This window comes from Drosophila willistoni (assembly GCF_018902025.1).
Source record: "Drosophila willistoni isolate 14030-0811.24 chromosome XL unlocalized genomic scaffold, UCI_dwil_1.1 Seg142, whole genome shotgun sequence".
Taxonomy (NCBI): domain Eukaryota; kingdom Metazoa; phylum Arthropoda; class Insecta; order Diptera; family Drosophilidae; genus Drosophila; species Drosophila willistoni.
In genome coordinates, this window is record NW_025814053.1 from 8413235 (window position 1) to 8427509 (window position 14275).

The following is a 14275-nucleotide window of genomic DNA, read 5'->3' on the forward strand; positions in this document are numbered from 1 at the left end:
GGATTTTAAACATTTCTACACACTCACATATGTATTCGCTCTCCTATTCTCTAGAAATCAAATCACTTTTCGGTTATCCTTTTCGATAAAGAACGTAAAAAAAAAAAAAATAAAATAAAAAAATACAGATTTATGTGCAAAAATACCCCAAAAATAAATCCTTTGAAATTTCCGCTTTTTATATAATATATATATTCGTCCATCATCTACAGAACATGTCGTCCTTGATCAATTGGCGTCGTGGACTCCTGCAGGCTCCCAATCATCTGGCCCAGTGGCTAGCGATGCGACATCAGGCCGACTATGCGAAAACCATTGCCAATCTAAAGATCAAGAAGGAGACCAAAGTGATGATACAGGGTTTCACGGGCAAACAGGGTACATTCCATGCCAAGGCCGCCCAGGAATACGGAACCAATATCGTGGGTGGCGTGTCGCCTTCCAAGGGTGGAACAACGCATTTGGATAAGCCCGTTTTCAAGACAGTCAAGGAGGCCGTCAAGGAGCTGAAACCCGATGCCACTGCCATCTTTATACCGCCCAACAATGCTGGCGAAGGCATCTGTGCGGCCATCGAGAATGAGATTGGCCTAATTGTGGCCATCACGGAGGGCATACCACAGGTTGATATGGTACGGATTATGCAGATGTTGAACTGCCAGGAGAAATCACGGCTGCTGGGGCCCAATTGTCCGGGGATTATATCGCCCGAACAATGCAAAATCGGTATCATGCCATCGCATATACACAAACGCGGCACGGTGGGCATTGTTTCCCGCTCCGGCACCCTCACCTACGAGGCCGTGCTTCAGACAACAAGTGTCGGCCTCGGTCAATCGCTGTGCATCGGCTGTGGCGGCGATCCCTTCAATGGCACCAGTTTCATAGATGGCCTCAAGATCTTTCTCGCCGATCCAGAGACCAAGGGCATTATACTAATTGGTGAAATTGGCGGATCCGCCGAAGAAGATGCCGCGGACTATCTAAAGGAGCATAATTCTGGTTGCAATGCCAAGCCTGTTGTGTCCTTCATTGCCGGGCAATCGGCTCCACCAGGGCGACGAATGGGTCATGCCGGAGCCATTATATCGGGCGGCAAGGGTGCTGCCAAGGATAAAGTCGCTGCCCTGGAGAAGGCTGGTGTCATTGTGGCCAAGAATCCCTGTCACATGGGTCAGTTACTTCACAATGAAATGGTTCGCTTGAAGATCATCCCAAAACCGAATGACCCCAAATCAACCAACGGCAAGACCAACAAAACTGAAAAGTAGATGATGATGATGGATATTTGCTATACATACATACATATATAGGAGGGCATTTGCATATATAGTTTATCAAATTTTCAACTAGATTTCATTTTAACAAAGCTGTAGAAAAATCAGCTAAATTCATGAAATTTAATATATACAAGCCATAAGATATCATTCTGTTTCTCCTTCTCTATAAATGAGATACTGCCCCACATATCCAGTCATCGATTCGTCATGGGAATTCATAAGTAGTTAATAGCTTTTAACGGGGTTTTTTTTTTTTTTGGTTTTTAGGACAATTACATGACTTTCATTTCCTGTAACCACCTCCAAAAACAAAAAAGTGAAAGTTTACTCAACTTTTTTTCGCCTTCTGTGTGTGTGTGTGTGTGCGTGTGTGTGTTTGTTTTGTGTTTAGAGTAATTGCTCCTCAGAAAAAAATGAGCTAATTTTGTTGCGAGTGATGATGACGAGTGACTCCTGTTTTTGTTTGCTGGCTACAAGAAGGTTAAAAGAAAGGGTAATCGAGGTTAGATTCGTCATCAATTCGTCCCTTAACCCTAGTCATACTTATTGTCTATTTTCGTTTCACAGCGATTCAAAAGAAGTTTCACTTCAAAGCCAATGTGAGGATTTCATCTGCAGTTGAAGTACCTTTTGGCCTCCAGGGTACTCGCTTGGTTGACTCTTCTCTGCAGCGACACTTTCAAATATCCTAACTCTGCCCTCGCCGCTGTCCTCGTTGTTGTTGTTGCTGTTGATGTTGTTGTTGTAACTGTTGTTAATGTTATTGTTGAAGTGCCTGACTCCTGCATGTCATGTCAGGTAACCAATTTCAGTTGTTTTTTTCTTCCATCATGTTTGCCTAACTGCCGGCTATAAACTAATTACCGCACATTGTGTGTCATTGTGTTTTGTTGGGCCCCAAATGGGTCGAAGGCGGGGGAGGGTGTCTGTGTGTCTGCTAATAATTATGATGATAATGATGATGATGATGGCGTTGACAATGTTGTGGCATAAGTCGGCTGTCATATGAAGTCCCCTTCAGCAGCTATGTCAGGACAAGGAGCACTTTTTGTCTACCCCATTTATATCTCCTTCTCCCATCCTCTCCTCTCGTTAAACGTTTATGTGCCACGCCTACTTCTGGAATTCTATTCTCTTGACAAATGTTGAAATCCCTTTTCCTGAAATTAATACATTTATCATTTACAATTGTTGGTCAATCTCAGAAACAAAGGGTATACAGATTTTGTATTGAATGATGAAGAGAAAGTTTCAAGTATTTTCCCTGCTGAAGTGGCACAATCCCTTTCCTGTTTGTCCCGCCATCCATCGGTTTGTTGGCAAAGCAAAAAAAACCAGAGGGCCGGGGCTAACTTCGACCGCGTCAAAGTTTGTATACCCTTGCAACTTTTATGGTAACTCTTTCCTTACCTATAGCCATCAAAATGGAAAAACGCTCAAGCTAAAAAGGTTAATGTTTGCGAAAGAACGGCCTACAATCTTAGCATAGGAAATAACGAAGATATTGATCAAAGTCACTGTTTTCCACCGATCGTTCCTATGGGAGCTATATGATATAGCTACCCGATCCTTATCAAATTTGGCACAGTCAATAACAGATATATTAAACTAACAAATGTTAAATTTAAAAGGAATCGCGTCAAAAGTAACGAAGATATTGACAAAAGTCACTGTTTTCGAAAGATCGTTCCTATGGGAGCTATATGATATAGTCACCCGATCTTGATCAAATTTTGCATAGTCGTTTATATGTGTAATTAACTTAACAATATTAAATTTCATGATCATAGCTTAGAAAATAACAAAGTTATTAAGAAAAGTCACTGTTCATGACTTTGCCATTTGTATGGGAGCTATATGATATAGTGATCCGATCCGGCTGAATCCGAGATATACAACGCCTGCAGTTTATACAAGCCTACATGCGAAATTTCAGCTCTGTAGCTCTTTCGGTCTAGGAGGAGTTTGAGTTGATCCAGACGGACGGACGGATGGACGGACGGACATGGCTATTTGAACTCGTCTCGTCGTGCTGATCAAGAATATATATACTTTATATGGTCGGAGATGCTTCCTTCTATGCGTTGCACACTTTTGACCAAAATTAATATACCCTTTTTGCAAGGGTATAAAAAGTTTCATGTCTTCCAAAAGTATTTGCCTGCTTTCCAAGTATCCGTTGGAGTATCTTAGCCTTAGCTAGCTCTTTGCTTAGGTGTCAACATTGCACTTGAGCTTATGTACGTACGTAGTTTCTGTTATTTTCTCAGTTTTCTTCTTTTATTTTTATTTTTTTCTTTTGCCAAACCATTTGGCAAATGCCGCAGACACGCAGAAGAAGTGGAGAGGACTGGGGGGAAATGTGTGGCAGGGAGTCTTACGACTTTTTCTGACAACTGGGGCACTTGTATGGGCAAGAGTGCAGGCGCAAATGCATTTTCCTTATTAAGTCTCTGCCTGTGTGTGTGTGTGTGTGTGTGTGTGTGTGTAGAGTTTTCATTTAAATTATATAGACGGTTGGTTAGAGCTTGGCGCTGGTAATGGGTGGAAAGCAAAACGTCAAACACATTCACCATTTTTCCACCTGAGGGGCCAAACCCAACCCACTCAAGAGAAGTAGAACAACAACAAAAAGTCTCAAAAAAAAGGAGCAACAGGAAAAACGAAAGGAGCAAAGAACCTCTTACTAAAAATTGTCGGAGAGCAGCTGAGACGAGAGCCAAGAGAGACAAAAACAGTGAGGGAGGTAGAGAGGTAGGACTTTGCTGCCCAATCTCGATCCCAATCCCCAATACCGTGCCCAAGACCAAAGCCCCAAACCGACCACAATCCCAAACCATTTCGTCGACCGCAGTAACAGTGAAAAGCAATTAAAGTAAGACAAGCTTTCCGAAAGGCAGAAAATTTCTAGCCATTAAGTACACAGCAAAATGGAAAGCTTCGTTCCTTGTCGTTGGCCTTTTAATGACCATTTTGATTACTGATACAATACATATACATACATACTATAAATGTATACACGAACAGTGTGGGACAGACAGACAGACAGGCAGACAGACAGACAGACAGACGACTGACAGGCACTTTGGTAATTTGGCTTAGGAAAAGGGAAAAGAATTAAAATTGAATTATATTATATGGAAAAACTATTATGGCGTCACTCATTGAAAAGTTATGCATCATTCCGGATCTACTGCAGAGAAGGTGACAACCCTGATAAGTTATCGATATTTTCTATGGAAATGTTGTCAAATGAATTGAATTTTTCACATAAACGATATAAACAGCTTCAAAATTCTTTCTTTCCCAAAGACATTTGGTTATATCATACCACACTACACACACACACACACACACACACACACACACACACACACACGCACACACACACACACACACGCACACACACACACACACACACACACACACACACACACACACCCACACCTACACATCAAATTAAGCCTTGTGGCTCAACTTCTATTTTTCTTGTTCTTCATTGCAATTCACAGAGAAAGTTTCTAGTGCTTTGGCTTAAAATGCAAACAAAACCCCAAAATGTTGCACTTAATTGCAACTATGGCAGAGAAGAGTGAGTGGCAAACAGTTGGGGGAATTGGCTTTGGGGGTATACCAAGCCAAATTGGTTTATTTTCTTACTAACTTGGTCACGTTTTGTCAACTGTCAACTCTCAACTGTCAACAGTCAAGGGGAGACAACTTTTTGATCAAAACCATTTCAAACAAAAATCAATTTTCATTCAAAGCGGACACTTTTTGTTACGCCTCAGAAAACGAAATAGAGGATAATGAAAAGACTGGATTCCAAAGATGCTGCAGTACCTGGACGTAGGCACATTATAGCGGCTGCAGCCAAAAGAACCCAAGCCATCCAGGAGCGTAAGGTTCGAGAGCAACAGGAGGAACTGGCTACTCTGGAGCTAAAGAAACGTAAGGAACAAAAGCAACTCTCCGCCCGAAGTTCAAAAAGCAAACAAAGTTCAAGGCATCAATTGGATGCGCCAGAAACCAATGCAAACAAACCAAAACTACAGAAACAATCCGATCAAGCCAATGGACCAAAACGTGTCTCTAGTGTCAAAAAGAATCTGGCAACGTGTGAAGAACAAAAACAGCCAACAATCTCTGAAGAGATCACCGGAGAAATCGCTAGATTCAAAACGAACAAACAACGAACATCATTAAGTTTACAATCGAAAGATTGTCCACAGAAACTATTACCAAGGAAAAGCAATGAGATTGGCCAGCTAACTAAACGGGAAATTCAGGAAAGAAATCACAAACTGGCAAAATACCTTGAAGAGAAGGAACAACAAAGAGAGCAACAAGCTCGAAATGAACGACAGCTGAAAAATGGTGACCGAAAAGCCACCATGGATAGAAAGCAACAAGCAGAAGAAAAGCAACAAGCAGAAGAAAAGCAACAAGCAGAAGAAAAGCCCCAAACAGATGATGACATTGAGCAAAATTTGAGCAAGTCCAAGCAAATTGTAGAAGCATCTTCAACTCCTGCTCCCCGGGAATATCCAAAAATGTGCGATTCGAATGGTCGTCCCGATTGCTCGACACCGTGTGCCAGTTCCAGTGAGTCGGAAGATGAACGTTTCTATCGTCGCATGGTCGGTCGTTATCGTGCGACCCGCTACTCCATTGTCGAATTCATCAAGAGTGGCGCCTATGCTGATGCAAATGTTCATAATAATGAACCGAAACTAACAAAATTCAAATAAAATTAGCAACTAGAATACAAATTTCAAAATTTATCAGTGCAATTTGGTTGATAATTGAAAAAGTTTTCATACTATGTATATCGAATATTTTGTTAGCAACTCTGTTATGGAATTTTTGTTTACTTCTTCTTTTTGCAACAAGAAATTTAAACTAAACATGTTAAATCCCAATTTTTAATTTAGTTCACACAGCAGCAGCAGCAGCAGCGGGCGACAATTCTCCGAGTACTTGGAGGAGGTTGAGGAGGGGGTGGAGGCCCCCCTCCCCATTCCCCTTGGTTTAGTTTAAATTTTTCGGCGGTTAGCAACTTTACTGTCGCAATTAATAAACTTTTGCGTCGAACAACGAACCAACTAACTGAAGCGACATCCAGTTTGTTTAAATATTTGTGTGCAATTTGCTTGCTCGTAAAAATGTCACGATACTGCGTACTCCACGGCGTATACGCAACAGCATGTGACATCAACCGAAAGTTTCGCCAAAAAACGGCAAACCCAGCAACGGCACCGCCCACACCGCCCCCACCGCCCAATTGCCCACCACACCAAACCACAGTCTCCCCTCGCATTTTGCGTCTTTGCATAATTTTTCAGTTAACCGCATAAGGGGTGACTTTTAATGTCATCAGCGGTTGGTTTTGGTTTTTTTCCTATCCCCCCGACCCCTACCCCTTTGCTATTTTTTTTTTTTCCATGTGTCATGGCTGTCAACAGATTTTAATATGCAGTTTTAATCAAATTTTTGCTAGTTAGTAGAATATTTCCGTTCCCATTAAGTGTGTAAATTGTGTGAGTGGGCGTGTGTGTGTGTGTGTGTGTGTAGGGTGGGGGTGCGGTTTTAGTGTTGCAGAGTTTCGAGGGCTCTATGAAAAGTTATCAAGACATCCCAAGTTAACTTGGCAGCGTACTTAATATTCGTATAACAACGAAACAACAACTAAACTCGGTTATTCTAAGCTCTGCACATTGGACCAGATTTCGTTTCTTTTGGCATAAATACAATTTAAATGTTAGAGGTCTGCATTTTTGGCAAGAACATTAGTATGACTAAAATATAATTGCAATTATTTTATTTTTGCAATTCAATTTCTTTTAAATTATAAAACATTGCCTTTTTGCATACTTTCAGGCTGAATTTTTTGTTCGTTTTAAGTATTTGGAAATTTTTTGATAATATAAATATTGAAGTTAAATATTTTCTTAAAGATTTTAATTTAAACTTTATTTCATTGCATTTTACCAACAATTCCAACAACCCATACATCTAGTCCGATACAATCTCTTACCTCTTGGCTTAAAGTACGAAATGTAAAGAGAACGGGCAAAATTTGGCAAAAAGTGTTGATAAAGAAACAACTGATCAAACATGTGAGAAAATTAAAAAGAAAATTTTAAATCATTGATTCGATTCGTCTTCAATTACTGCATTTTTAAGTTATTAAGTTCAATTTTCCACTTCTGATGTTTATTCGCTTCATTTAGTTGTAATTCTCAACTATTTTTAACCTTGATCAAATGACATGGCCATTGAATTTAGAATAAAACTTTGTGGCACTTAAAATTACTTAAATTTTTAATTAAATATTTAAATATATCAAACGACTAAAACAAAACAGAGTGCAAAAGAAATCCCCCGCTTTCAATTGTACCCACAGACGAATGCTCAAACCTGTCAACGAGATTGAAACTGGCAAAGGGGAATTGGGGAATTGAGTTGGAGACAGAGACAGAGACAGAGACCAAGTACTAGAGAGTAAGAGACATGAGGTAGAATGGAGATGGGAATCGTCATTGGCACCTGAGGCGTCTGGGTCTGCGGTCGTCTCCTTGTCCCATGCTTCAACGCTCATTTGCAAATGTTTGTCTACGTGGCGCGGTGTGAAATGCTCCACGTACCCTGCTGGTTGCACCTCCCCCCCCCCTTTTTTTCCCCATTCCTGCCTTTGCAGTTTGTGCGTAGCTGAGAAGAAGAGAGAGAGAGAGTAGCGCGATTGCAACCCATTGGGGAAATTGCAGGAAATGTGCACCGGCTGTCTTTCTCTCTATCTCTCTCTCTCTCTGATGCCAACAAACAAAGGGCTAATTGAAGTGATGCAACACTATACGATAATTGAAGTTAACAAACAAATTTGATGCTGGTCACAAAGAAAATGTTGCATTTTCGAAAAGGAAAACCTATTAAATAAACATACAAAAACTTTCAATAAATTAGCACAAAAGCTGTAGGGATTTCAATTAAATTAAGCCTTTAATTATTAAGTTATAGCAATACTTATTCAATTTAACTATTGGGGGCATCTGCATGTGTATGTGTGTGTGTGTGTGTGCGCCTTGTCTACTTTCCAATACCCTAAGCGAACTAGTCTGTCCTTTGGTTAGTTTTATTGCCTTCATATTCCCCACTTGAACTTTGTAACACTTCGAGTGCGCTTTGTCTGTGTGTGTGCATGTGTGTGTGTGTGTCTACGACGACATGCGTATGCATGTTGGTTTTACGCATGAATGTGCCTGTCCCAGTCCCAGTCGCTGTGTCTTTGTGTCTGTGTGCGTGTGAGTTCAAATGTTTGAAAACGGGGGATATTTTGGCATCCACAAAGTACGTATACTTTGGGGTCTAATTTGCGGTTTTCTGGCGCAGCTCAATTTACAAGTGAGAGAAATTAAGATGTCAACGACAAAAGTTTTTGGATAACCTACCTTCCCAGTCCAACTAAAGCCACCCAAAACACACCTGAACACACACACACAGAACTTGCGCTAAATAAACAGTGTTGTATAGCGTATAAGGGTAGACATATACTACATACTTAAGAGGTTGTTCTTAATAATATAATTGCACGCCATCTCGCTCACTCCCATGGTGCTTGGATATGGTAAAAAGAAACAATGACACTAAAAAGTTTAGGAAAGTTTCACACCCTTTCAACATTATTCGATTGACTCCACACTTTTTGAAGATTTCTTTTTGGACTAAAAGGAATTTTTGAAAATAAGAACACCCCTAATATATTTACATGCATACATATGTATATGTGTATGTGTGTGTGTAACAAAGAACCGCAAAGTCTCAACGCTACCACAAAACTCCAAATTGTTGCTACCCACTGTCATTTCTACCGTTAACCAAATGCACTTTGCACACTCTTTTCCCCACCCCCTTTCCCTTCCCACCTTTTCTGCTTTCTTCTCCTCTCTTTTCATACTTAGTTGATTTTTATTCTTGTTGTTTCAGTTGTTGCTCGTCTTGCGGCCAGCCGCAGCAGCATCAGTTTGCAACAGGACTAAAAAACAACAAAAAAGAAGCACAAACTACAAAAAGAAAAGAAAGAAGAGGAAGGTTTTTTTGCCTGTTTCAGAGTTTTTTTTGGTGCCAACACAATATCTGATGTGCTTTTAATTGCAGAAAGTTGCCAAAACGAACAAAAAACAAAAAAAAAAAACCAGAACCATATAAATGCCATGACAAGCCAAAAACCACAATTGAAGTTGTTCTCACAGCAAACACACACACACACACAAAGACACAGACAGACACAGAGACACACGCATACACACAGACACACACACAAATAGTGTATGTATGTTTATATCATTGCAATATATTTGCCATCTTTAAATTGTTCATTTAATTGGTCAACTCACAAAAGTATGCTATACAATTAAAACATTCACAATTTTCATATTCGAAATTGCGAAACGATATTGAAATATTGCAATAATCTCAATCCAAAACTCTAGCTCTGATTATTGATCCATTTTATTTTTCAAATCATTGAATTTCATTAAGACCTCAATAGAAATTCAACTAGATAATGGTCAAAGAAATACCTAAACCCAAAGAAATAGTAAACATTTCAAAATGGTAAGCAGAATATGTTACAACCAATCAATTTAATTCAACAATTTCAACTGCAGACTTGCCATACCTAACAATATATTTTAGTGACAGTTGCTAGGAAAATTAAATCTGTTTGTTCTTCCTTTTAGAACAGGCAGCAAAACAAAAAAATTAAAAATATTAAACACAACAAACGAAACACTGGCAAACAGAATTTTTCAACACAAAATAAATTTAAAGTTATGTTTATAATAAGAAGAACTGTAGTCATTTATAAAAATCCTTCAATGGGCAATGGTCAACTGAACAACGACGATCCGGGTTCGAATCCCAGGCTAGTGTATGGATGTACTTTTCGTCTAAGCCGAAGGACTTGCCAGTGCTTGTAAAATATAAATAGGTCAATAGTTTACAACTTTATCCTTTACTTTAATAATAATAATAATTTAGGACATGTCTTGAAAATCGCTGACGCTGGGTTGGAAAAAGAATATTATTTATATTATTATTATTATGTTACCCCATCAAACTTTTACTCTTTTAACAAAAGCTGTCCAATCTACAACCAAAAAACCTAAAAATTTTACATTATTTGTTCGACTTGTTCGCTTAAGTTTTGAAACGAATTGAATGTTCAAACATGATCAAATTATAAATAGACCCCAGCACATGAAAAACGAAAAATTGTTTTTAAGCTTAAAATTAATTAGAGGCACCATAACAACAACAAAATCTACTATTTCAAATAAATTCATTTCGAATAGCTATTATTCTCCTCCTGTATGCGTAACTGATTCAGGATCATGATGTACATTTTTTGAGGTCTACTTTTAGGGTGAACGACTTAGAGCGGTTTTCTTTTTGTTTATGTTTTTAGGGATACAGTTTTTTTTATTAAAGTCTAAATATATGTAACAGGCCCAGAAAGTATATAGAGTGATGACCCAAATTCTTGACGTTTAGTGTAGTTCAGATTTTCTCCACCCACAAATAACTTTGTAAAAGATTTTAATAAACCGACTGAGTTTTTGCAATTTTTTCTTCTAATGAAGAAAATCCCCCAATCCAATTTGGATAACGCTACAATTATGAATTCTTTGAAGAATATCTAGATCTAATTTAACTCTTAAATTAAGTTTCAGGAGTAATTCACATATTTTTTGTCATTTTTTGGGTTACTTAGAAACATTTTGTCTTAACTACAATAGAAAGTAAATCGAACTTCCTTCTCAAGTGTTACAAATTTCATGCCATCTACTTCTTTTACCTTTTAAATTTGTAACTAAACCATTTAAAAGGTTTGCTATCGGCAATATTTCGTTAATGCTAAAATAAAAGTTGGATTCTCTGCTTAAAAGCATTTGAAAGTAAATTCTTATCAGCAGACAGATAGTGCGATTAGTGTCGAATACATATAAATACATATGTGTAGGTATGTACCTATATATTCCTCTGTATTCCTCTTATGATAAGCCTCATGTTCAATATTAGTGATAAGAATCTGGATTAGCCATGTAGTTCTAATGGCTCAACCATCAAACCAGAAACTTTTATTCGGTTCAATTTAATCGTTAAAGCAAACACTTGAAAATTCAAATCTTATCAAATGGAAATCCATCAACTAAACCAAAAAAAGAAAAAAAAAAACAACAAATTCTGTAAAACTTACTAAAAGGCAAATGAAATTTGGACTGTTGCCTTTTTTGAGGTTGAATTTATTTCGTTATTTTTGATTGTTGTTATTGTTTTTCTTTTTTTTAGAGTTTTTGGGGAGCAACGAAAGGGGAATGGAAAGAGAGGTGGAGTTAGAGAAAAAGGGGAAGAGCAGCAACAGCTGCTGCAAAACTCAAATGCAACACAACTAACAAACAACAAGAACAAAAAACTAACAATTTATCTTCGTTTGTAACGGAAGTTGCAGTGTAATAAACAACAAGCTAAAGAGTGTGAGCAGAGTAGGCGGAGGGGGGCAGGGTGGCACTGTGGCAGGGGGGGAGTGGTAAGGGAACAACAGAGAATAAGTGACGCAAAGGGCACGAAAGAGGGGTACAAAGCGAGAGAGAAAGAGAATCATTGTATGCATTACACAACGAATTTTCGGTGAAATTTCAACCAAGATGCAGGTGGGGCTAAAAGGAGGAAAGGCAGCAGCTAGCTGGCTGGTTGGCTGGTTTGGTTTGGCTTGGTTCCTTGGCTTAAATTGAAATGAAGCGCAAGAAGTGTTGTAAAAACAAAAAGAACCAAAAAAAACAAATACAAAAAATGAAGGCAATTAATTGCTACTCTTGTTCTTCTTGCTATTGTGGGCGTTGGGCAGTGAGCGATTGGCGAAAGGGCGTGGCCACTAAGTGAACAAAAGGGAATATACATTAGTTTGGGGGCCTGCAATTAGCGCCAATTCCTACTGAAATTTGCATTAATCATAGTGAGTGAAAGTTGAATGCAAGTAACTATGAACAAAAACTATAAAAATTGTATTCCATTTAAAATTGATAACAAAAACAATAATTTATCAAAACAATCAATGTAATTTCCCTAATTTATTTTACTCACATAATTTCACTTAAAAACCTTAAAAAATTAATCTGGTTAACAATCAATATATATGTATATATATATATGAATATCTTAATAAGGGGATCCATTGAAAACTATCTAATTTTTGGTGGATTTTTCTAAAACATGTATCATTCGAAGGTAAATTCATTTTACTTTCCTTCGTAGATCAAGAAAAAAGGTACTTTAGTATAAATTAGTATTGTAAAACGCCGTCAAACCCAAACCCTTTAAGAACTACATACAATGCTGGGGCTAAATTGAACACTTTTGGTATGCGGTTTATCTTAGATTCCCTTGATCTAAAACTTCTTCAAAGAGCACACATATCTAACTATAATATTAAATATTTTAGACGGTGCTAAACTATTGCTGGTGCTTTTTGTTCAAACGCACCAGGTAAAAAATGGGCTAAACCTGGCATGACAATATTTACGGGTCATCATCTAAATACAATAATCAACAAACAACTGAAAAGATTTCAAAAAATCAAAATGAAAGTTAATCACACTGCATGTGGCTACTAAAGCCATGTCCTTTCCTCTATTTGCTTATGAGTCCGTTCAAGCAGCTCGATCTACTGTGCTGAAATCTTCTGTTCAATTCTTGTAGATCTCCAATTCTGCAAGATCGTTAGACAATATCATATGCATAGCTCCCATAGGAATGATCGCTGCTAATATAGTTATACATCAATTGTTATAATATTTAATTACCATTTGTTTGTTTAATATATTGACTTTCTTTATTTACTTGAATGCTAAAATTAACTATAGAACCAAAATTCCTTTGGTTAAGCAGACAGTTTTCCTTCTAATTCGATTACACAGTGTGACGAAAATATTAAAAACTGTTTAACTTTGCTTCAAGACCTGAGAGATTTTTAAAATTTGTTCAAAATAAGAAAAACTTTTTAGTGGAAATTGGCAGGAGATCTCTAAATGTTCTTCTAGAAAAATAACACCGTTTTTTTCGAGATACGTGTAAATATATAGACATATCTTGAGAATCGCTGATCCAATTTGTATCTTTTTTTTGCGTTATATAGAGGAAACATCAAAGTTTACATGTGAATTGTTAAATCCTTAAACAAAGAAGACTAATAATTATCTTTTTCTGGTTCTAAGGAGAAAGTAATGCTTTCTTACTAGCAAGATATCTAATAATCCAAGTTCTTGTGGCTATAGCTTCCGTATAGGACAAAGACGGATACGTTTTTTAATGTAGTGATATTCTCTCTCGACTTTACTTTTGAAAATAAAAATATGATAATTGGATCAACGATTTTTAAATATATTCTAATATTGATATAAATCACTAAGAAGTTTTAATTTTAGAAATCTTCAAGTCTCGTAAAAATCTAGAAAATAAGTGACCCATGTTATTATTAAACTATATAAAAAGGTAATCTGCATCTATTGATCATCATCAGAAAATTATGTAAAATTTAATCTGCGTATAAAAAAGAGTATGCCATGTTCGATCTGGCCCTTTAAATTTGAATTCTTTCAATACCTGGCTTACTCATTTTAAATGCATCGTATCCATGGTATGAATATCAAATGTTAGCCAATTGAAAAAGCATTTGAATTTATTTTACTTTGGAAATTGACTTCTCTTATTTAGCAATCAATGGCAATAAATATTGAGCTGCAATTTGAAAGGCATTCAATCAATATATCTTTGAAAGCTTCAAATTAAGCCACTTAGCCCGTTCAGTAAATTTCTGCTTATTCACTCTCGTTCCTTTAGTTCGTTAGCTAGTCAAACTCTTTTTGGCTCACACACACACACACACACACGGACAGATGCACACACACACACAGAGCTAACAAGTCATAAATGTTACA

At 37.6% G+C, this 14275-nt stretch overlaps 2 protein-coding genes across 2 annotated transcripts; both read left to right on the plus strand.

Moving 5' to 3' along the window:
- The first annotated feature begins 16 nt into the window (after positions 1-16).
- On the plus strand, positions 17-1422 carry LOC6644711 (succinate--CoA ligase [ADP/GDP-forming] subunit alpha, mitochondrial). The gene has a single exon (XM_002067281.4). The coding sequence runs from the start codon at positions 216-218 to the stop codon at positions 1269-1271; it is 1056 nt and encodes a 351-aa protein (XP_002067317.1). The 5' UTR covers positions 17-215; the 3' UTR covers positions 1272-1422.
- Positions 1423-4692: 3270 nt separating this feature from the next.
- LOC124460525 (uncharacterized protein DDB_G0290301-like) lies at positions 4693-6196 on the plus strand. Its single transcript, XM_047011533.1, has 2 exons — positions 4693-4872; positions 4987-6196. Exon 2 carries the CDS (start codon positions 5090-5092, stop codon positions 6029-6031), a length of 942 nt encoding a protein of 313 aa, XP_046867489.1. The 5' UTR covers positions 4693-4872; positions 4987-5089; the 3' UTR covers positions 6032-6196.
- The last annotated feature ends 8079 nt before the right edge of the window (positions 6197-14275 follow it).

Coding starts and splice junctions, on each gene's coding strand:
- LOC124460525 (XM_047011533.1), top strand. CDS start 5,090: ATGAAAAGACTGGATTCCAAAGATGCTGCAGTACCTGGACGTAGGCAC.
- LOC6644711 (XM_002067281.4), top strand. CDS start 216: ATGTCGTCCTTGATCAATTGGCGTCGTGGACTCCTGCAGGCTCCCAAT.